The sequence below is a fragment of the Anas platyrhynchos genome, chromosome 3 (assembly GCF_047663525.1).
Source record: "Anas platyrhynchos isolate ZD024472 breed Pekin duck chromosome 3, IASCAAS_PekinDuck_T2T, whole genome shotgun sequence".
In the NCBI taxonomy this organism is placed as follows: domain Eukaryota; kingdom Metazoa; phylum Chordata; class Aves; order Anseriformes; family Anatidae; genus Anas; species Anas platyrhynchos.
This window is the reverse complement of record NC_092589.1, coordinates 72,678,422-72,700,808: the sequence shown is the minus strand read 5'-3', so window position 1 is coordinate 72,700,808 and position 22,387 is coordinate 72,678,422. Positions and strand designations below refer to the sequence as shown.

Here is a 22,387-nt window from a genome sequence, read left to right as displayed (position 1 = left end):
TGCAGTATTTGTTGACAACATACCTTAAGCGGCATTAAACTGACCATCAAAACCACAACATTAATCCCCCACAAACATACATTGATCTAAAAGTTGTAGCACATTTCAGAACAATTCTGAACAGATAATTGATAACTAAATACACGCTGATAAGGAAAAGAGCCAGTGATTCACATGCTTAGACAAATAGCGTAAGCTACTTTAAATGGAGAAAAAAAGAGCCTAATTTTAATTAAGAGTAGAAGAGTGATTAATAAATTAAAAAGAAAAAATCATACTTGACAACTAACTCCCACTGGAACAACACTGGAACCGTTTCATCTGTATCTCATGCACATGCACAGAACAGCATAATTTACTGATGCTTTTATGAAGGTATCAACCTCTTTTTCATAAATTTCTCATTAATATGCTTTTCAAAATTAAATATATTGTGGACAAGAACAATAGCTTCATTCACAGGAGGAAAAATCTCTCGCTTTTATATAATCACTGCAGTTATTACTATCACCACCATCTTAGTGTTCTGCATGACCCAAGTGCTTTACTATGCATCAGAAAACAAAAGTGTGAATTTGTCAGTGAGGAAAAGGTTACTAGCAGAAAAAAAAAAAAAAAAGAAAAAAAAAAGAAGAAAAGGATTTGCTACATTGACAAATGCAATGTGTCTGGGGTATACCTCTGGAAAAAGATGTTGAGATCAGATGAGTAATGACTGTGGAGCCTTGCTTAATAGTTGAGGTTAAACTAGATGACACTGAGAAACCTTCTGGATTTTATTAAATTATAGGATAAATGCAGAACAATTTAAAATCTAATAGATAAAAAAAAATACCTAACTGGAGTTTGGTTTATTAGATTCAGGCCAAAGAGAGCACCAAGAAAAGTCTCTTGGTTTTGTTACCTGTTTGCAATTAACCTGAGACCCAAAATCCCACCCTCCTGTCACGGGTGCTGTTTAGAGTACGCCACCTAAGAGAAATGTGGTCTTCTGAAGAGAAGAAAGCACAGCTCTCTCTATGAAATCATAAGGAATGAAGAAGGGATTACACACTCTGTGCAAAAACATGCCCGTTCCCTTTCCATTATATTACAGGTATGGAGTTTGGGCTTTTAGGGCTGTCCCAATATCTAAGCCTTTCCGCCTACTTTTTTTACTTTACAGTTTCAACAGGATGTAACTTGCTCCATGCGTTACATCACTTTTTCAAGCTTTTATCTTCCTTTGATTCTCTCATTAGCCTTATCTGCATGAAAACAAGATCTCCAGCTCTTGAGATTTTATCTGCTCCGGCGGGTAATACGGCATATTAATCACAACTCCTACTTGGGCAGTAGGTATAACTTATCTACTCCAGTATGGAAATTATTTATTATTTGAAGAATAACATGTTAATTTAATGACATCTATTGACTCATTTTCACACTAGATAGCAAGCCCTTTTGGAGATGGCTTATCTAGAGGCCCAAGAGGTTGTAACCCTGTTGGCTACCCTGGCTTTCTGCAGTGCTCATTGTCATAGTTAGGGAAAATCTGGGCCTCTGCTCATTCTTCTATTTGCAACTGCTGAGTCCAGACTGATTTTTCCATCTGAAGGATTGAAAAAACAAACAAACAAAAAAACTAACACCTAGTATTCTTGTTGACAGCAAAATTGAACTAGGAAATGTCCCTGACTTGACACAGCAAGCTCTGCCCATTCATGAGATGAACCGTGCAGGAGAATTGTCACTGTGGCAATGAACTCCCACTCCTGCCTTTGTGATTAATGCAGAGAGCACATTTTAAACCCTCTGAGAACTCAATATTAATAAAAAAAAGACATCGTAATAACTGGTAACTGAAAGTTGCATCTGAACAAACACTGACAGCTCCCAAGTTGGTGTTTTATTTGCTATGGGATTGCATTACTAGACAAGTCAAGCATGAAAACACTTCAACCAGTCATCCAGGAGGTCACAGTGCTGGGGCTCAACCCTCCACGTTTCTTGCTAGATACTCTGCAGCCTCAAAGTACTTAGTATAGAAAACCTGAAGCTTTCATTTCCGTAGGTGAAGATTAAACAGCTGGAAAAGGCCTGATAGCCTTGTAGCACAGGCAGGTCAGGCTCTTCCCTTTGTCAGCCTGACTCCTTTGTAACCTGATCTTGAGCACATCCTTGGCACATATTGAAACCATTCTCACAGTTCATGCTTTTCTGCCAGATTTGTCTAGGTTCCCCCCCCCTCCCCTTTTTTTTATTAATAGCATTCATAATTTACAGTGATTATTTACCACATGTGGCACTCTTCTAGCAGGAATACTTTGTTAGATTCTGGCAAGTTTAAGAGCTTCTTGAATGCAAACATCCCTAATTGGTATTTATCTCCCACATTGCTCATGTTAGGCAACCAAATACAAACTTCAGATCTGACTGCGGAAATATGTGGCAACAATTAGAAATTTCCCCACCAGGTGCCATTTCAAATGGTTTTGGTCTGTGGTCCTTAATAAAGATTAATGACTATTACATCCTATTAGAATCAAACAATGTAACCCAAATAAGAAGTGCTGCCCCTCAAAAGATGGCCTTTAGTGCTTTTGTGTTTTAAGCTGTATTTTTCAGCCCCAGTGCATTATTACTCTAGTGCACGTCTACCTCTAACACGACAGGAGTTTCTTATAATGTTTTATAACAACAAAACTGTGACCGTGATAGCTTTATAGGTCAGCAACTAAATCTGAGAAAATCCTACATGACCCACTCCACTTCAGTGCTGTAGCCAAGGAGCAAGTACAAAAGGATGCCAATAAAGCTCATGTAATGATAGGGCTGATTAAACACACAAATGCTCGTGTATTCTTTCCTTTCTATGGCAGAATAATCTCACTGCTGCATTTGTTTCAGTATTTTGCAAACATTCTCTAAGAATATTAAGGCAATTTAAGACAATAAGACAATTCATTGAGCAATAGCCTTGATTCGCAAAAATGAAACATCTTTTCCCATGCATATTAACTAAAATGTTTCATTTGAAGACAGGACTCATTCTTTAATAAAACTGTTGAAGAAAATAAGAAATGGAAAGAAAAATCATCAATTCAGCTGCAACCAACAGGGAACTCAACAATGGCGAGGTTTCATTTCATAGCATCAGTAGCTCAACCAACCTGGAATTTTTTCTTCTGGTTTGAATACAAAGTCTAGATTTTAGAATATGTGCAAACACCGGTAAAGGAAGAGAACAGAAAAGTGATGCCAGAATACACCTTCTCTATGTCTGTCGAGGGTTAATGCTTCAACCAGGGTACCAATTATCTAGTTAGCAAAGGCTAAAGCCCAAAGAAGGCACCCTGGGTCACATGTAGGAGCTACCACATTTATGCAAGATTCACCAAATCCTTCAGATCAAGGCAAGGACAACAAATAATCCAAGACATTGGAAACCTGCAAAGGGGCTGTCCAGGCAAATGTGTCTAATTTTTCAGATAAATATCAGTTGGTGTAATCACAGAATCATCTAGGTTGGAAACGACCTTCAAGATCATCAAGTCCAACCACCAACCTGACCTACCAAGTCCCTCATTAAACCACATCCCCTCAGAGCCACATACACACGTCAAACATCTCCAGGGATGGTGACCCCACCAACTCCCTGGGCAGCCCTTTCCAATGCTTAACCACCCTCTGTATGAAGAAAATTGTCCTGATATTCTTGGCCACCTGGGCACTCTGCTGGCTCACGTTCAGCCAGCTGCCAACCAAGAGGCTATCCCTTTTCTGCTGGGCAACTTTCCAGCCAAACTTCCCCTATACCACTGTACTTACGAGCATAGAGACCCTGTAAGAGTTTATTCATTTTTAGCCTCATTTTAAATGCCTAGACATTAAAGAGAAATAATACATTTTTAAAGAGAATTTCTCTTTTTTTTTTTTTCTCCATTATGGTGAATACCTGTTGCTCTCACAACATACCCGTTTCTATCACATACACACACAAAAAAGGTCTTCTCTTTCTTACAAAGAGGTCTCAGTTTTTGTGTATTTCACTTAAACTTCAGGCAGCAAAACAGAAGGCTGAAGAAAGAGAGGTCACTAGTCTTAAATCTGACACCTAGGAAGAATTGATAATGGGTCAAACATTTAAACGCAACAGATTTTTCCGAGGGAAGCGAAAAAACTGTCAGGCGGTGAGCAAGGGGTCAGAAATTGGATATCGCTTGGTTACAGGTTAGGCAACATCTTACTGATCTTTAACAACCAGCACTGCAACAGAACTTCACTGAAAAACAGAAGTTTATACTGTATTATTTTAAGTCGTCAGATTATTTACACTCCCATTTAAATTTCTATTTTCTATTTCTAAATTTCCTCGGTATACTTGTATTAAATGAAGAACCTGTGATGATACGACTTCAGGCTTCTGCCATGCATTAGACATATTAATTGGCAAGACTACACGTAACTTACTACTGTAAGCATGACAACACAGCTATAGTAGACTTAGTATGGGGAGTGGCAGTAAGATGAGGGGCAGCAGTAAGTCCTTTTGTGAAGCAAAAACACAACTGCAAAGAATCCACATTAAAGAACTCAAATTTTAATTTACAGACATTCACGTCCCAAAATTTAGAAATTCCAGATTTATGAATTCATATGCAACTTTCTGTTTTCCTTGTGCAATCCATGTACTGATGTAGACAGGCATCCTCAAGGCAGGCAAAAGGCAAACTTAGCAGCAGTTGCAGCACAAAGCAAAAAACCTGAACTTATACCAATATTTTTCTGATGCAGGGCAGGGAACTAGGTCACTGGGGCAAGTGCTGAGCTCTGGGGAGGGCAGCGTGTTACAGCCTTGTTTTCTCCCTAATCCTAAGCCTTCGGATGCGTCAGAGAAGGCAGAGGGCTGTTATTTTTATGCCAGCTACGGTACCTCCAAGACATAGCGAAGCACGTACTGCTGCTTTTGTTCCAGCAACTGCAGTGCTTACACCTCGTGGGGTCCAAGCATTACGCGGGCAGGCTGCCAAAGCTTCGCAAGGAAACAAAAGCAGAGGAAAAATGTTCTTTTAGCGACAACTCATCAAAAGCACGAGAAGTATAACGGGTGACACAAAGGGCAGCTTTGTAGCCCGAGGGCTGCTTCCCCCTACCAAATCTCAAACAAGCGCAGCAAGTAAAGGAAGTAGGAAAGAATTAAGGACTGGCAAGATTTGCCACCGTTTGGTAAAACAGCATTTACAAAGCTCTTCAGGGAACACCCACAGTTTTGCACGTTCGCTTCATCCCATGCAAAAATGCTCAGTGGTATCACCTGGTCACAGGGCTGGAAGGCCAGGAACTCCTGACTCCTAATTACAGGGCTTTACCATTAATTTTCCATTTCCCTCTCCACCTTTTTCCATCTTAGTCCATCGCTGTAGGTAACATCTCCAATCCTGTACAATCTATACTGCACAAATAGCATAGCACATTAGAGAATTGTTGCCATTTTCTGCACTCTCCTGAACTGTAGTGGATGAAAAGACAGCAGGACGTGCTCTTTGAAAGGGAAATACACTTTTTTTTTTTTTCCCTCATGCCTAATTAAATGCAGGATTCTGTATCAGAATATCTTAACAAACCAGCTTTCTGTTCACAATGGGGCTCTTTGGAGGTTAACTCCATGCTAAAATGCAGAGGGACAAGGAGTTTATGGCCTGTCGTGTCCTCTCATTTGGTTTGTGTCAGTAACTATTACGACTATTTTTACTAGGTCCGGCATGTCGACACCTTCTAGTGCTAACATAAGACGAGCAAAAGCCCTGCTATCCGGTACTCCGAGTTATTACAAGGAACATGTGTGAAGAGTATTTTCGTGGCCTCTTCCATTCACAAGTCAAGACAGTCTTTTCCGGGTATCACTAAAGGTTTTGATGCCTACCTTATTTCAGTCAACAGGGAGTGCACATGAAGAAATCTTGCCCCTTAGATGCCCAGAGAGGCCCCTTTTTCCTTCCCAACAGCACCCCTCATGATCCCTTAACGCTTCTGTTTCTAAGGAGTCCAACCTCACAGCTATTTCTAATAAGGCACTGGGAATCACTCCTACATAATTATAAGCCCCTATATTGGCTAGGCAACGAAGCGAAGGGCTGTGAAATGCAATTCTGCTGTCAGTCACAGCTAGTGCCAAGGCGTCTGCTTGTGAAGCAATCCCAACTGTCCTGGTAACGAGTCGTTCTGCTGAATCAGCGCTGCCGAGCTGCCAGTTTCAGTTCACATTGCTGCAATAACTGTGCCTGAAGACCAAACCGATGAATTTACCAAAATATCCCCCCGCACCGCAAGGATTCACCTTGTTTCGATGGTAGATTGAAAGTCTGAAAACCAACTTCTGTGAATGAACTGTCTGGATTTGGCAGTAGATAGGGCACACTAAAAGCCTTCACTACCGTATTAGTTAGCTAGAGGAAAATGTTTACAGAACCAGGTTTTGTAACAGACATCCTGTTGGATCTTTAAATGAAAACCTCGTGTTTAATTTAAGAAAATAAGATTAGCTTTTGGTGCACTGTCTTGTAAAGAAAGGAAGAAAAAAAAGCAGTGCCAATCTCTTCTAAGATGCAAGCTTGATTGTGCTCGCAGTACATTCCAAGGAATCACGATTTATCCTGACACATACAAACTGAGCTGATGTATGAAGAGAAAGTGGGCAAAAAAGGGTTGTTAGATACTGGAACAGGCTGCCCAGGGAAGTGGTGGAGTCACCATCCCTGGAAGTCTTTAAAAGACGTTTAGAAGTAGAGCTTAGGGATATGGTTTAGTGGGGACTGTTAGCATTAGGTCAGAGGTTGGACTCGATGATCTTGAGGTCTCTTCCAACCAAGAAATTCTGTGATTCTGTGAAAATGCATGGAGGGGAAGGGGAAGGAGAAGGACACTTGCTCCTGAGGCCCCATGATTATTAACAGCTGGGCAGAACATGAAACCAACAGGCTGAGGGGAAAAGAAATTAGAAAGAAAAAGAAATGGGCAGACTGCTGTGGGCAAGGAGGGTTTTTTGGCCCATAAATGTCAATTTTTGATGTACACAGTGTGAAGCATAGCTGGATGTTTGAAGGCACCTCTTGCTGAAAGTCGTTTCTCAACAAAGTTTTCGCTACAGAAGATATTCTGCCTTCTAAATATTTGTTATTTTATTATTTTATTTCTCCTACTCTAAAATAATCCACATACGGTTAAGTCAGAATAATCACCATGCAATAGCAAATAGGCCAAAGTATTGAATAAAAAGCCTAAAGCATCTGTTTTCTCCCCTCAAACATTTTGAAGAAGACGAATCATAAACATATAAAAAAGTATGGGGTTACCACGGGTAGAAATTTTTAGATTAATTTATAGAGCAATCTAAATCAGAATAATTGGCAGATTCAAGGTGTGACTGACAATTCAGTGGGATTTCTTTGCTTGTTTGTTTTTTGTTAGTAAGTCCATAAAGTGTGTAGTTCTTAACAGATGCTAAATAACATCCCAGTTTCTCAGGCAAATTTTTACAAAAAATTTACAAAGTTAACAACAACCAAGAAATTGATAACACTTTAATAGGAGCTCCCTGTTATCATTAACTGATTCTATCTTCAGGAAGCTACCATTAAGTAGCATCCCCATTTTACAGATAATGGAGCAGCACAGGGGATGGATTAAATGACATGGTGTGAACTACATACAACACTTGGGACTGAATTCATATTTAAATCTATGTCCCCTGAGACCCAGCTTATTGTCCCACAAGATAAACCTTCTGTCCGCCCCACATTAGAGAACATCCCCTGGATTTACATCAGAGACAGGTCTGACCCACTGCACTGTAAGTCCTCATTCTCCTAATTCTTAAGCTTGTGGACACTTGAACACATATCCCAGGCTCTTCGGAGTTTACAACTGCCACAGGCTTTACCAGCTTATTTCTAAACATCAATATCTTTAAGAATATATAATATACATGAGAGCAACAAAGCAGTTAGAAGAACTTGTATGCTGGATCTGAAAACAGTTGAAATGTGAGCTGTATAACAAACCTGTGGATGATATCCCTTGGGATGCTGTCAGCATCTCAAGTTTCATAAAATACTAATTAATGTAGCTTTCAAATGTTTTCCTCAAATAACCTAATAAATGACCCTTTATAAAGCTTCACTTTTTTAGGTGACGGCTGTGGTAAGATTGTGGAGGATAGTAAATGATTTGTTTTTAACAAAGTGTATACTATTTTAGAGATCACTGTCAAGCAAGAGGAAAAAAACAGCAGTAAATCATCTAGTACCTGCAATAACTAGATAAGAGAGCAACAATTAATCTTCGGTATTCAAATGTTTTGCCTCTCAGAAAAAAGAATGAGAACAACGGTGATAATCAAAATGAAGAAAGTTTACCACATGCCAAAATAAGTTTACCACAAAATATCATCTGAATCCAATTACTTCCCATGTCGTATAACATTGCCCAGGGCATGAACAAGGCTCCCTTCCTAGCATATCCTGAGTTTTTCTTTTCAGAGCACGTAAATTGAGTATTTTCTAAACTTCTCTTTTTCTTTTCTAGTTTTCCAACAACCCCTTTTCCCCAAAATGAAAGTCTTTAACAAACAAGGATGTAGATCCCTCTGCAGCAAACAGAAGGTAACTGACTATGGATTTACCTTCTAAATGACCTCAGGACATTTAAAAGCACTCCCCATACTCCTATGGTCCACAGACCACAGGTGGGGAACCCCCCTCCTGCAATCTTTTTCTTCCTAAAGACTACTCAGTCTTCTGGTTGGCCCCATTTGTCGTTTCTGGTTCACCAAGATTTTCCAGATAGGGCTCATTCTGATGATCGAGGCATTCAGACACCCGCTTCTACCTTTCACACGTTTCCAGCTTCCATATCCGTGTGTCAGTCTGGAAACAGAACAAGGTGACAGCGTGCAGCCCAAGCTTTAAATTACAGCTTTTCTATATGTAAATCTTGCTTGGGCTGGAAAACACAGCTGCCACATGGCCCTGCTGACTTACAATCTAGACAAGTGAGGAAAGGGAACTAAGCTGAAGAGATACCTTGGGTTCTCAGGTTGGTTTTTCATAATAAACAACCCCATCCTTCTCTGGGGCAGGACAGTGTTTTAGTCTTACCTAAGGGGTGGTTGAGGGATCACGCTGAAGAACTTTTTTGACAACAAAATCCAGACCATCTAAAATTCTGTAAATCGATACCATTCATCAAATATACTACTTCATTAATTAGGGCAAGTGATAAGGAAAGGTAAGATGATGTTACCTGATAGCACTGCTAACTATACAAGCTGCAACTTGATAAAAACAAGCCCTAACTGTGCTCTTTGCTTGGTATAATGCTATAAGATGTCCCAGAATGAATCACAGTAGAGACTTATATGCTTTCTTAAAAGCTTATGATAGAAAAGCCCTTACTTATTTTACTTGCAAAGTCATTTTATTGCCTATTTTGATATGCCCAGAATGCAAAAACTCTGACTAATGCCACTTTTCAACCTGACAGCCAGTTTACTTTCTCCTTCATTTTGCATCAATCATTTCCTTTATTTTTCCTTAAAATTGTATTGCAGAAGGCTTTGCCCATCAATGAAAGGAGTATCGAACCATGAAGCTTCAACCTTGTTTCTTTAGTATTTTTCAGTATAACAACATTTTCTGCTGTACTGCAGAATTTTTGAGAGTTCAGTAATTTTATTAATGTTTCCATGATCACAAGCAGTTTATATTTTCCCATGATCACAAACATTTTATATTTTCCAGGTCATGTGCTTTCACCTGAAGCTTGTTCAAGTTACTTTTCTTTGCATGCTGTACGGAGCAGTAGGATCTAATGAACATATGGGAACAGATTCTGCTTTTGAATGATGGTGCTGGAAATTCAAACCAAGGCTTCCACAGGCTACAATAAATTTAGTACACATTTATATTGTGGTAATAGAATAGAAAGTGAACTTTGACTTCTACAACACCATTTCTCCCAGTTTGTATACCTCTGGTAAATTAGTTGCTTGTAACTATGGTAGCAGATTATATAGGAAACTTTATTAACAAGTAGGGCTTAGATTATAAATGTTCACAGTTCAGGATACTCGTATTATTCCCCATGAAACTAACATAGACTTTGTACTATCCTTTTAACATGCAGAAAGTGGAAGATATTTCTCTGTTTTTAGCAACAGTACTTTCCTGATTCCTGGGTCTCCCTCCTCAAAATATGATGTTATACTTGTTAAGAACAACTTCCTGTTCAGCAAGCAAATAAATGAAAAGTACAATATTTCATGAGGATGAAGGGACATGATAAATAAAGGGAAAAATGTCAGTAAAAACCCTACCACTTAATTTTGCGTAATGCCTAATTATTTCTATACAGACTGTATTGAGTCCAATTTTTCCCCAGAGTTAAATCCACAAAATGTAACTGACATCAGGTCCATAAAACACAACCAAAGTCAAATTGTTTTCATTCTGTGATCACGTACAATAATTATTTAGATGCAAGCAAGCATATACAAAGGCTTTAATACAAAAATAGAAACAAACTGGACACTATAGCTGGCAGTGTCCAGGATATTATGAATACCCTACCAATAATTTCAGAAGCACACTCGCTGGTATGCACATTATATGTGAAGATACAAAAAAGAGGAGTATGAGATACAGACTATAGAACATACACCAGAAAAAAAATAAAACTAAAAGCCAGTAAAAATCATGCAAAACATCTGAATTTTGTAGCAACTGTGCAGGACAATGTTCAATGTTTTGCCATAGAGAACCAATGACAATGCATTCCTTGTAAATTCAAACAAAAGCATTTCTCACAGTGACAACACTGAGAAAGAATAGACCAAAGTAGATATGACCATGCTTTTAGCCTGATTTTATTGATATTTATAATGATACAATTTTTGGTACTATACATAAGGCATAAGAAAACAGCTATGTAAAATAAACTATACCAAGCATCTTGCCATTTACCTTTTTGTAAGTTGCTGTATCAAATCACATTTCCTTTAAATGAGTATGTTAAACTGAACAGCAGTTAAATTAGTCTTATATAATTTATGAACAATTACAAAAAGTGATACATTAGGGCTCCTGAGGATCATGTAAATTTTAAGAGATGTTAAAATTGTATTTCTTGCACAGAGATTCAAGAGAGCTTTAAGAATTGCATCCTCTGCCAAAAACCTTCATGTTAAACTGCAACTCTCACTAGTGTGATTAGCTTATTAAGTCTGCGTTTTATAAGTACACATAATGCCAGAAGCAAAATACAAGTCTAGACTCATTAAGCGCGTTAACATCACCGCTGTCATTTTGTTACTAACTTCTCCCCTTTACTTAAAGCTGCAGACAGATAGCCCCTATTCATCTTTTTTTCTTATTCTCCTTTGTCATATACTCTTCTCATCTTCTATTCAACACACAAGCCTTACCTTGCAGCTCTCCTCATTTCCATTTCCATATTTTTTTTTACTTTGCTAGCCAAGCCATTTTGAATGCCCTCAATAGCACACTGCATGCTGTGTACTACCCATTCACACCCCTCTTGGAGATTCACGGGTGTGGGTCTGGTACAAGAAATACAAGCCTTAGAAATAAGAAACTGCTAAGAAAAACCACTCTCTCTGAAGTAGCATTAACCTCCAAAATTTCATAGGGACTCCTGTCTGTGTTTTAGTATAGACTGCAGATCCCTCAGGACAAGAACCAAGTAACTTAAGACATAATAATAATAAACAACAACAAGATAATGGCATTATACTAATTCATTCTTCAAACAGAGATCCTGAGATAATGTTACTCACCAAACCTGCAAACAATACAATACCTATCAAAAATGGGTAACTGCCAGGTAAGGTAACTCATCACTATCATACACACAGATCAGCCAGTAACCAGCTCACAACAGTGTTTCACAAGATCAACAGGGGCAGGGCAGTTAAAGTATCTCATTAATTTATAAGCATTTAAAGTAATTCCAATGATATTTTCTTTAAACGCTCTTAGTAACTGTTTTCACCCAACACAAGGTGCATCAAATAGACTTTAGAGGTCAGCTGGCCGGTCTGTATGGTGGCAGACGCAAAGCAGGCCCTAAAAATCTGCTCCAGACAACGAGGGATTGTGCAACACTCAGGAAGGAGCAGGGGGACACACTGCAAGGCTCCGTTTCCAGCACCCACTGGAGAAGATACACTGGGAAATCAGAGGCCTCAACCAAGGCAGAGCCCCTGACTGTGGTGACACCCAGGACCCTGGCTGCAGGGTGACACTAGTGACCCTGTACAAATAGGAGTGATTTCTTTCAACAGAGGGACACTGCTTCCTTGGCAGTTCTCTTCTGATACACTCACCTGCAAAAACAGGACACCTCCTGTGCATCTCAGTGTTTTTATTCTCTGAACATTTGGACACTAAGGCTGATTGTGCTTCTGGAACCTACCAAGTAGGGAGAAAGACGGGAACCTAGCTACCAGCATTTCCTAAACATGGAGCTTCAGAAGACCTCAGGAATGAGTCATCTGCAGACTGCAAACATTGCGGGAGACTGCCCTTCTCTTTATGAAGCCATCCACTTCACTGAAGCATCTGGATATGTAGCACTCTAGATGAAAACCATTTAAAGAGCCAAACTTTTTCCCTTTTGAAGATTTTAGAACACTGTTCAAGTCCATAACACAAAACCATATAGACCAATCCAAAGAATATTTTAATAAAAAAAAAATGAAGAACAAAATACGTTTACAATATGTATCATTAATCTTAACTCATATTGAAAAAATAAAAGCACCGGCTTTTCAAAAATTTTCAACCTGGGTTAATTTTTTGTAGATTGGATCTATCCACTATAAATTGGATCTAACCACTCTATCTACTGCTACTTCAGGAAAAAAAAACTAGTTGATCAGCTGATCACCGTATCTACTACAAGGTATCTAAAAGGTATCTACTACCTTCCAATAAAAATCTAATAGGTAAGCCTCATTCTTACACCAGAACTTACCAATAGCCTTTGTGTAATGTCTGGCTCCAAGCAGCAGCTCTGGAGCTCTGTACCAGAATGTCACCACAACTGGATCCAAGTCTGCCAATGGCTTCAAAGGTGAGTTGAACAATCTGGCAAAACCCATGTCAGCTGGAATATGCAAAACAAAAATGGAACATTTACAATTTTTATATAAATAGCAAGTCAGAATTTAACAATATTGCAAAAAGACTATTAGAAGAAAAAAAAAAAAAGCTCAAAAACATTAGAACATACAAATTGAAGTTTCTAAGTAACCAACAGGTTACTCATAACAATACTGGGCCAAATTTATCTCAAGCCAAATTCCATTTACTTCCTTTATAAGACTATGAAGGAAAACATTTAACTTTTAAGTGCTTCCACCATGGCACTGTTAAAACTATTCATAACACAGATGCCCATTTATTTAAATAGAACTGAAAAAGAAACCTGCTTAACTAAATTCAATAGGATCAGGTCTCTAAATCCAGCGTGCCTTTTCTCCTTCATTTTTACATACAAAGCTATTCTGAAATGATATGCCTTGTGACTGCTACGTGCTGATCTAAAGTGCAAAAACAAAATAACTACAGCATAGAGTCTTTTGCCTCATCTTTGATCTGGATGGACTGCCTTCAAGATCAGGAAAAAAATATTTTCTCTTTCAGAGAATCAGAATAAACAGAAATTAATGAAATTAGCTAGTGTACACAGCTACAGAGAGATATTTGAAATGTTTGCAGGGATTTTATATAAACCAAAAATTCCCTCTAGAAACATCCTTGTAAGTAACATTAAGAAATGCTAGAAGGGAAAATACAGAATGTGTGTGTGTATTCAAAAACACACATTTTATCCAAATCTGAAACTTATCTTTTACCCAAACTTCACCTTTATCTTTCTGCTTCCAAAGTTATGAAATGCCATGTATGTTTTTCTTGCACTTACCTATCCTAATACAAGTAAATGAATACAAAATGGTTAACTGAACATTTTGAAATATGACAGGAGTAAATGCATAGAAAAGAGGTTCCAGTATATTACTACTTTCTTGATGATTGCCACATGCTCTATTAAAAAAAAAAAAGTTTATATCCATATGACTAAGGCTTAAGTTCTGCACAGGTAATTAGATTTTGGATAAAATCCATCACAATTACTGTGGTTTTCTACCTTGATACCCAATAACCTTTTCCACAGCAAATCTCTGGACCTCTGCAAGCATATGCATGATGTTTATATAAAAATAGTTCAGGACAAACACAATATATAAATAGCAATCCTATAGTAACTAATCTTAGCTGTGCAATGAAACTTTCTCAGGATGTTTACCTATTTTGACTCTTCCTCTTTCAGGACCTTCACCCATTACCAGAATGTTTGCTGGTTTCTGGAAAACCAAAAGCAGAATATTTAGTTGACCAACTTTTGATGATTACCTTTAGGAATAACAACAACACGTGTATTTATTTTACAGAAATAAGCATGTGCGTAAGTGAAAAATAAACATTTCTCTAAGCACTTTTAGATGTCTAAAATTACCACACATCAGTTTTGCTGACATTTGGTTTTTATTCCTAGCTACCAATTTCACAATTAGAAAAACTGTGAAGTACTTCAACGTTTCACAGCAAGAATTGCAATCTTTATTTAAATTTTCACGCCCATTTTTACCCAAATGGTCAGGTTCATTTGTGAGACTTTATTCTACAGGAAAATTTTATACCAGGTAATGTTTATCCTACACATCCATAATCCAGGAAGAATTACTTTTGCCAGTATAGTTTATTGAAAATTATGCCAAATCTTAGTATGCTCAAAATGTATGAATGCTAGAAAATGACCTTGGCAAAAACAGTTTTTTTTTCCACAAAGTAAGTTGATTTCATGTGAATTTAGAGAGAGAATTTGAGAGACTGTGAAATGAGAATTAACTTAAAACAAGAATATAACACAGCTACATCCAGGAGCTTTTTTGCACTGTAGACAAAAACATTTACAGGTAGAACAAAATCTTTATGGGCATTTTGTGCAATCTACCGTTGTTCCCAACAAGCTGTTTGTGAACACCACATAAAATCTGCACAAGGCATCACAGCATTTGTTCTGCATTTAGGATCTAGATTCCCTCAAACATCAACAGGCATTCCTTGGAAGCTTTTGCCCTATTGTGTTAACAGCTGTAAAAAAAGTGAACAAGATTGAAAACATTAAGTGGTTTGAATGAAGAGATACATAAACTTTCAAAGCAGAACTTTTGGAAGGTTTTCATACAACCATTAATTATATTTTAATACACGATCTACAGTCTCTAGTGCCCAAAGAGGTCTGCTCAAACAGGATTTGTTCAAGGATCAGAAAGAGACATCAGAATCCGACTTCACATCTCAATTCCTAAGGTTTGCCATCATTTACCTGATATAAAGCAGTCAAACTAGGATTGCTAGTTTGGCTCAAAATTGCATGCAGTAAGTTATTACATTTATAACTTTTTTTTTAAACAACAACAACAAAAAAAAAGCTCCTTAAGCTCCTTTTCCCCCCACAAAAGCAAAGAGAGCACTACTTCAGCTATTCTGCTTCAGTTATTCTTTCTCTTTACTATCTGGTCCGGTGAAGTTGTTCCCCCTTCCCACCCCTGCCCGGTGCCAGACATGGCTTCTTCCCTGGCTCCAACCACGGTTTCTCTTTCCCCTCTCCTCCTAACCCTCCTCAGTCCTCCTCCTCACTTTAAAAATGAACTCTACCTGCTGCTTTGTTTTGTTTGTTTGCTTTTTAAATCTCAGGATAATTTCCTGAGGGAAAATGCACTCCCTTCTTGGAGAATGCAACAGGTATTTTAATTACCTGTAAGTTAACACTCTTCAAATGAACTACTAGAAGTTTACTCATTAGACACTCCTTTCCTTGAGTTGATTAACACTGATAGATAACTGATCACTTAGAAATAGGTTAATATTGGTAGATCAATAACAACAATAATTTTAAGAAGTAAGGAAGGGCTTCTGCTAACTTATCTTGAGTCATCTGTCACCAGCAAACCTAGAGAAGATAAAGATGATTCTTGCTCTCAGCAATATTTAAAGATAATAAAATAAAGCACTTCAAGGCAACTGGTCAAACTCGGTTTTTATATTTATGTATTACGCTAGATTCAATCTTCTGGAGAGCAGAGCAATCCCATTCTGCAGCAATGGAAGTTCACAGGTTTGTAAGACATGATCTCTGTTAGGAACCACACAGCTCTAATTGTCCCAACCGAGGCAGCAAAATTTCAGTTCCCTCATCAAAATTCTTCCCTAAACTCCTACCCAGCAACCTTGGTTGAAACTTGAGTAGAAATTAAAACCACTTCTAGAGACCTTCAGATTCAGGGTTGGATTCTAGGAACTACAAAAGGCATTTATGTTTCAAATAAACAGAGCTGATTAAGAAAGTGGTTATTGCACTAATTTCTAATGATTTTTTTTTCTATCAAGGAATTTTGTTGGGAGAAATAAGCTGTGTAACACCAGGAATTGTGCTAAGATAAAACAAAATCTAAAACTGGTCTGCAGGCTGCTGTCTCGCAACAGCTCCTGTCATGGCAGCTGAGAGGCCTTAAGCCAGGAGGACACATCCAAACCTGCTTCTTATTTCCCACATAGCACATCAACCTTTTCTTTTTTTTTCTTATCAGCCACTAATAGATTATAACTTTGGAAGTTCCTCGTGGTAATCATGGCCGTTCTGGTTAGAAAAGCATTTGAACTGCAGGAACACCGAGCCACATGAAGAGGAGCGCTGCCCCGATAGGTAGGACACGCCTTCCTGAGATGAGACACGAGACAGCCAGTTCCTGTGCCCATAGAGTTTTATTTAGCCGAAATAAACCACTTCAAAGGAGCTCAAAGCATAGGCTGTGCATTTTGTGGTTGTTTTTGTATAACGATGGCTCAAACACCAAGCAGTAACCCCACACGCACACCTCCCGGGTGTCTTTACGACATGCAGGCTACACCACGAGGACCTCAGGCCTTGGCTTCGCTGGCAGCACCACAGCAGGGTGGCAGACCTTCAGGTGCTCAGGAATGGGGACGAAACTGTTATTTCACGGGTTTTAATTTGGTATCAGAGAACCTCATTGCTGTCATGAGGTAGGAGAGAGAACTGCTGAAGGGAATGCGAACAACTGCTTTTTGGAGAAGGGAGAGTGTGTCGGTCTCATCTCTGGGTATGTAGGAGTTGTGACAAAACATCTTCCTCAGAGATAGTCACTGAAGAGCCTATTACAGACTTACAGTTTCTAATATAGTTACTGGACAACTGCAAAAATCAGAGAAATGAAGGTACCTCAGGTACGTTCTGAGTACGTGAAGGTCATAAGCACGCTTCAAGTTACAGAAACAAACCTCACTGTTACCCGTGTGATGATGAAAACTTCACTTCAGGTGGAAAAAGGCCCAAGCAGCTCTAAGATCTGAATTGACACTCAAGAGTAAATCACGTCTCAAAAAAGTTTGAGACACCCTACTTAAAATCCTTAACTAACTCCTCTGTCAAAGGTGAGGTAATCCAACAACAACTCCCCTTCTGAACCAGTTACATCCCAATTAAAACACCGCCTATTTTCCTAAAACTCCCCTCTTGCTGGGAACACAAAAACCCCAGCTGCGAAGCGAAGTGATGCTTTTGCATTTCCACATCTTCAGTTGCTATAGAAACTACCGAAACAGTACGGGTTCGGGGTCTCACGTGTAAGATCGGCTATAAAAATGAACAGGCTTATCCCTGCTGAGAAACACGGTTGAGGTCTGACTGTCTACAGAGCACGCGAAAAAAAAGGAGCAAGGTCAACAGCAACCAGAGCAAAAACCTGAAATATCTGCAAAAAAGAGTGGATGTAGATGACTATGATTTAATGGGTCCTGTAGAAGTACTGAGCGTAGATACTGGTATTTACTTCTCCGCATCACGGGGACAGTGGGAATAAAGCAATTAGAGGAGCTTGGTGGGAGAGGACTGACAGCATTGTGCTAACAGGCATGTTTTTAGAAATAATACAAGAAATTAATCCTCATTGACATTCAGATCATGTGAATCAATGGGCTTCCCATTTAAACATTTAGGCAGGGGACTAGAAGAAAGGTGAAGGAAAAGAAACCATCTCGTCTTGAAAGAGTAATGGGTCAAAACAGGAACAACAGCTGAACAATAGATGGCAACGCTTCGGTTTTAATGGTTATTGTTGTTATCTCCTTGAGTGCAGTGGTGACACAATTCTTAAGAGATTTGGTGCAGAATTACATTCCTATGAGAAAACCTCCGCAGGGACATGCCACTTTCCATACGCCATTCTGTATTGTTTATATCCAAACAAATGTGTTTCCCTTTTGGAATGTATCACTGGACAAAGAACGGGCTGAAATTAGGAGGCTTCCATTGTAAGAGATATTGCAAGTCTTCTAAATAAAAGCTCTCCCCACAATTAAAGAAAACTGGCTTGTGATGAGGTCCAAGTCTTAATCATTTAAAAAATTGCAGACAGCACAGTGTCACACATAGATGCACTTTCAATTCACTAGCAAAAAAATTAAAGAAGAAATGTAGAAATGTTCCCAAAGAAGATGACACTGTTCCACAGCATGGGCACTGCTCGGAAGACCACTGAGCCATAAAGTTCAAAATGCAGAGGGAGCTGCAGAGTTTTCATATAAATTTGCAAAAAAAAAGGCTTTTGCTCTTCTCATCTGCAAGGAAACATAGGCACGTTTCTGTTTTCACCCAATGCTATTCAAAGCCAGACATTCTCTTCAGATAAATACTGCGTACTGCTACTACTGCTTTTGATAGCAATCGATCGTAGGGTTTGAAAAAAGAATCTTTCTTTAAAGATTTTACCATGTACTGCAAAACTCCTAACCATTATCACTTCCATTTCATTTTCTTCCACATACTGAAATACATAAAGAAAATGTGTTATCATCACTTCCCTCTCCTTTTTCGGAAAACCATTTGGTCAAGTTTTTTCTGATACCGAAACAGTAGACAGAAATGAACCAGGAAGAGGAGCAGATCTTCACATCTGTTTCTCTTTAGGACCCCCCCCACACAGTGTGAACTCCTATCAGACTCACTGCTCTGATCACACAGCATCACTCCCAACTCATTTTTTCAGCTGAGTTAGCCATAACCTCACAAAAAAACATTATATTATCTGTCTAAATGTGTAACCCATACTGTTTTTTTCCTCTATTTCTCTATACCATTGAAATTCTTTACCTGGCAAAGCACTATCATTAACAAATCCCAACAAGATATTTATCATTTCATCCCAACCAATAACGTTTCTATAGGTATTATCAAATTGAGCAAGGCCAAATATAAAATCGATCACTACAGCACATGGACTAAAAAGGCAGTGAAAAAGGACTGCAAAAATGTTTTGAAGTAGCACTCATTAAATGAAATTAAAACTTGTTTAAATCTAAAGAGGAGAAAAAGAAAACAGAGGCAAACAAATTAAGTAAATACATGACAACACAGGAACCAAAAAATACCATGGAAAGCTTTTAAAACTAAACTAAAAAAAATAAAATAAAAATTTAGAAACAGTCCAAGAGCCACTATGCGATAACAATGAAAATACGAACAAATGTGGACACAAAACTTTACAGTTAAGTGTTGCCAGATTTCTACCTTTAAAATGCTTCAGTGGCATACTTGATAATCACCAGAGGGATACCGGTGACAACAAAAACATTTTTGAATGCACTCATAGCAGTGATGCATACAAATGTTTTTATTAATATAGTAATAAATATGTGCTAAGACTATTTTTGTCTCCACACTTGCTTCTTATAAAAATAATTTTGATATGAAATGTATACAGAGACATAGAAACGTGTACCACTATTTGAGAGCAAAAAAAGCCTTTGGCATCTTTCTGAGCAATAGATATTAAATGCTCCATCACAAACCATGGTGTCAGAGAATGGTAGGGGCTTCTTTATTTCCTAGCTGCTGAACTGCTATGGTCAAAACAGTCATTAGCTTCAGATACCAGAAATTCCAACAGCAACAAGGAGCGCAGAATTTACCTTGGGCTCCAGGACTACCAGTGAAACGAATTACTGCGAGTAGCAAACTGCAGAGAAGATATCTGAGACATTTCTTTGGAATGTCTTAGATAAAGATTTTGGTTAAACACATTCCTCGCCCGTATCCGTTACGTGTTGAGAGGGGAAACAGAGTGTTTCCATATCAAAGCTATCTATCAAAGGAATATTTTCATGTTTATATATTCCTACAGAACTCCTCTATGCAAAGAATGCAAAAGCAAAGGAAAGCAGGAACACCAAAACCATGCCCACAGTGCAACCACGGATCCGCACATATTAAAAATAATAATAATAGTAACTGAAAAAATATTAAAGAGGCCCTGCAATAAACTTGATATTATCTAGCCTACAGCAACAGCAAAGATGCCTACGTGGGCTTCAACATGGACTGATTTAAACAAGCCTAGGTCTTTGAATACTTACCTGGAGAATGGGTTAAAAATCATACAGTACTTCGAGGGGGGGACCTTGGGAGGTCAGCTGGTCTCAACCCTACCCAAAGCAGGGCCAGCTTCAAAGTTACAGCTGGCTCTGAAGCTGCATCAGGTTGCAGAGTCATAACCAAGGGAGCTGCAGTTCTCCAGGGCTGGAGATTCCTCAGCCCTTCTGGGCAATCCATGACCACCCTCATGATGAAAAAAACGTGCCCATCACCTTATCAAAACGTCTCTTGTTGCAATTTGTGCCTGTCCCCCCTCCGTCCTCTGCATGCCTCTTGAGATTCTCTGTCACCTCTCACCGGGCAGTTCAGTCCCCACCAAAATGCCGCATGCTGCTGTCTGAGCTCAGTGGCAGATGTATTTCACCATGGGAAGGAAGGGCTTGCCCATCTTTTTACCCAAATCATGTATAACAGACTCATACAGGCTAATCCGTTCTACTCAAGTTGTTGTGCCTTCACTTACTCATAAATATCCATCCTTATGGTAATGAAATCAGTGGTCAATTAAAGTATTAATTTCTCAGTTTTACCTCATTTTTCATAGGTTGGATGTTCTCGTGAGAGCTGTTCAAGCACATACCTCAACTGACCGTAATTCTTTACATTCACTTCCATCAGCACTACCCAGGCACTCTCCAGAAATGGCCAAGATATTCCTGCTCCTTGTAAGAATCCTCTGCTTCAAAATTGATTTGAAACAATGGCTTTGTAGGCAATTGCTAGAAAGAGCATTTAATTTCTAAACTCAAGGTGTTTGGTCATTGTTGACACAGAAGTCTATTAGCCAGACTCTCTCCCCTGGCTAAGCAATGGATAATGAAGTTGCAGCTGTGTCACTGGAGAGCGGGCTGCCAACACAAGGGTTATATGAAATAGGAGTAATCACAAGAGAAGAATATAATGTTAGGCTACATAATAGCTCAGAAACGAAACCATCTTCCTTTCATACGCCATTTCTTGCAGGTTTCTTATGGCTAATGGTGCATTAAATTACTGCAGGACAGAACTGAAAACTCCAGACAACTCCGGACACCGGGCACTGCTTCCACTGAAATAATCTGCACAATGCACTCGTGGTTTCAACCCGATCCATGACAATGCAGTTCAAGAGAAGAAAGAAGAAAAAAATGAATGAAAAAAATGCACATCAGGAAAATGCCAAAACATTTGACACAAATTAAAGTTTATGTTGCTATGCAACATTATCCAGAGCCTTCTGCTGGTTCGCAGCAGCACGCCTGAAGAGAAAACGTTACGTGTAACCTTGAGAAGGACAAAGAAGGGGAGAGCCAGATGGAAACAAAGAAAAATACCATCATAAATCATCAACGAAAACTAAAATGTCATAAAACAAACGTTTAAATAACACGCTGAATTCACATTGCTCCTGGGATTTTCAACACGAAGGCCTTGCTGGGCATCCTTCACCACAGGCTTCACTTGGAATAGCTACCTGAAGGCAAACAAACTGAGAAGGCATTTGCACGCATGGGACACTACAAACTTCTTTACCCTTTTAAAAGCAAAACCTGAGACCCAGGTCTGCCCAAATGCTAATGTCAGAAAGCTTACAATTGCATTAAACCTGAAATGAGAAGCAAATGAAATAGGGTGCTTTGTACCTGTCTCCCTGCTGCTGGGGCTCTTTGTATGACTTTGTTTCTGCGACAATATCCTAAGATTACACACCATAACTGCTACGTCTGATAATTCTTCCAGCTACAGCACTGAACTCCCCTATTGTCAAATTCTGGTATTTGTTTCACAAAACACGCTGACTTCTCCTCCCATTTCAGTAGGGTTATTGAGA

General features: G+C 38.8%; 1 protein-coding gene across 2 annotated transcripts in view; it reads right to left on the bottom strand.

Moving 5' to 3' along the window:
• The window catches only part of CDK19 (cyclin dependent kinase 19), a 111,388-nt gene that overhangs the window by 17,561 nt on the left and 71,440 nt on the right, over window positions 1–22,387 (bottom strand). For both annotated transcript variants that reach the window (XM_027454709.3, XM_038175800.2), the window contains 2 exons: window positions 14,368–14,425; window positions 13,033–13,164 (listed from right to left, as the gene is read on the bottom strand). In XM_027454709.3, coding sequence (XP_027310510.1) covers window positions 13,033–13,164; window positions 14,368–14,425 — 190 coding nt within the window. The remainder of the gene's footprint in view (window positions 1–13,032; window positions 13,165–14,367; window positions 14,426–22,387) is intronic.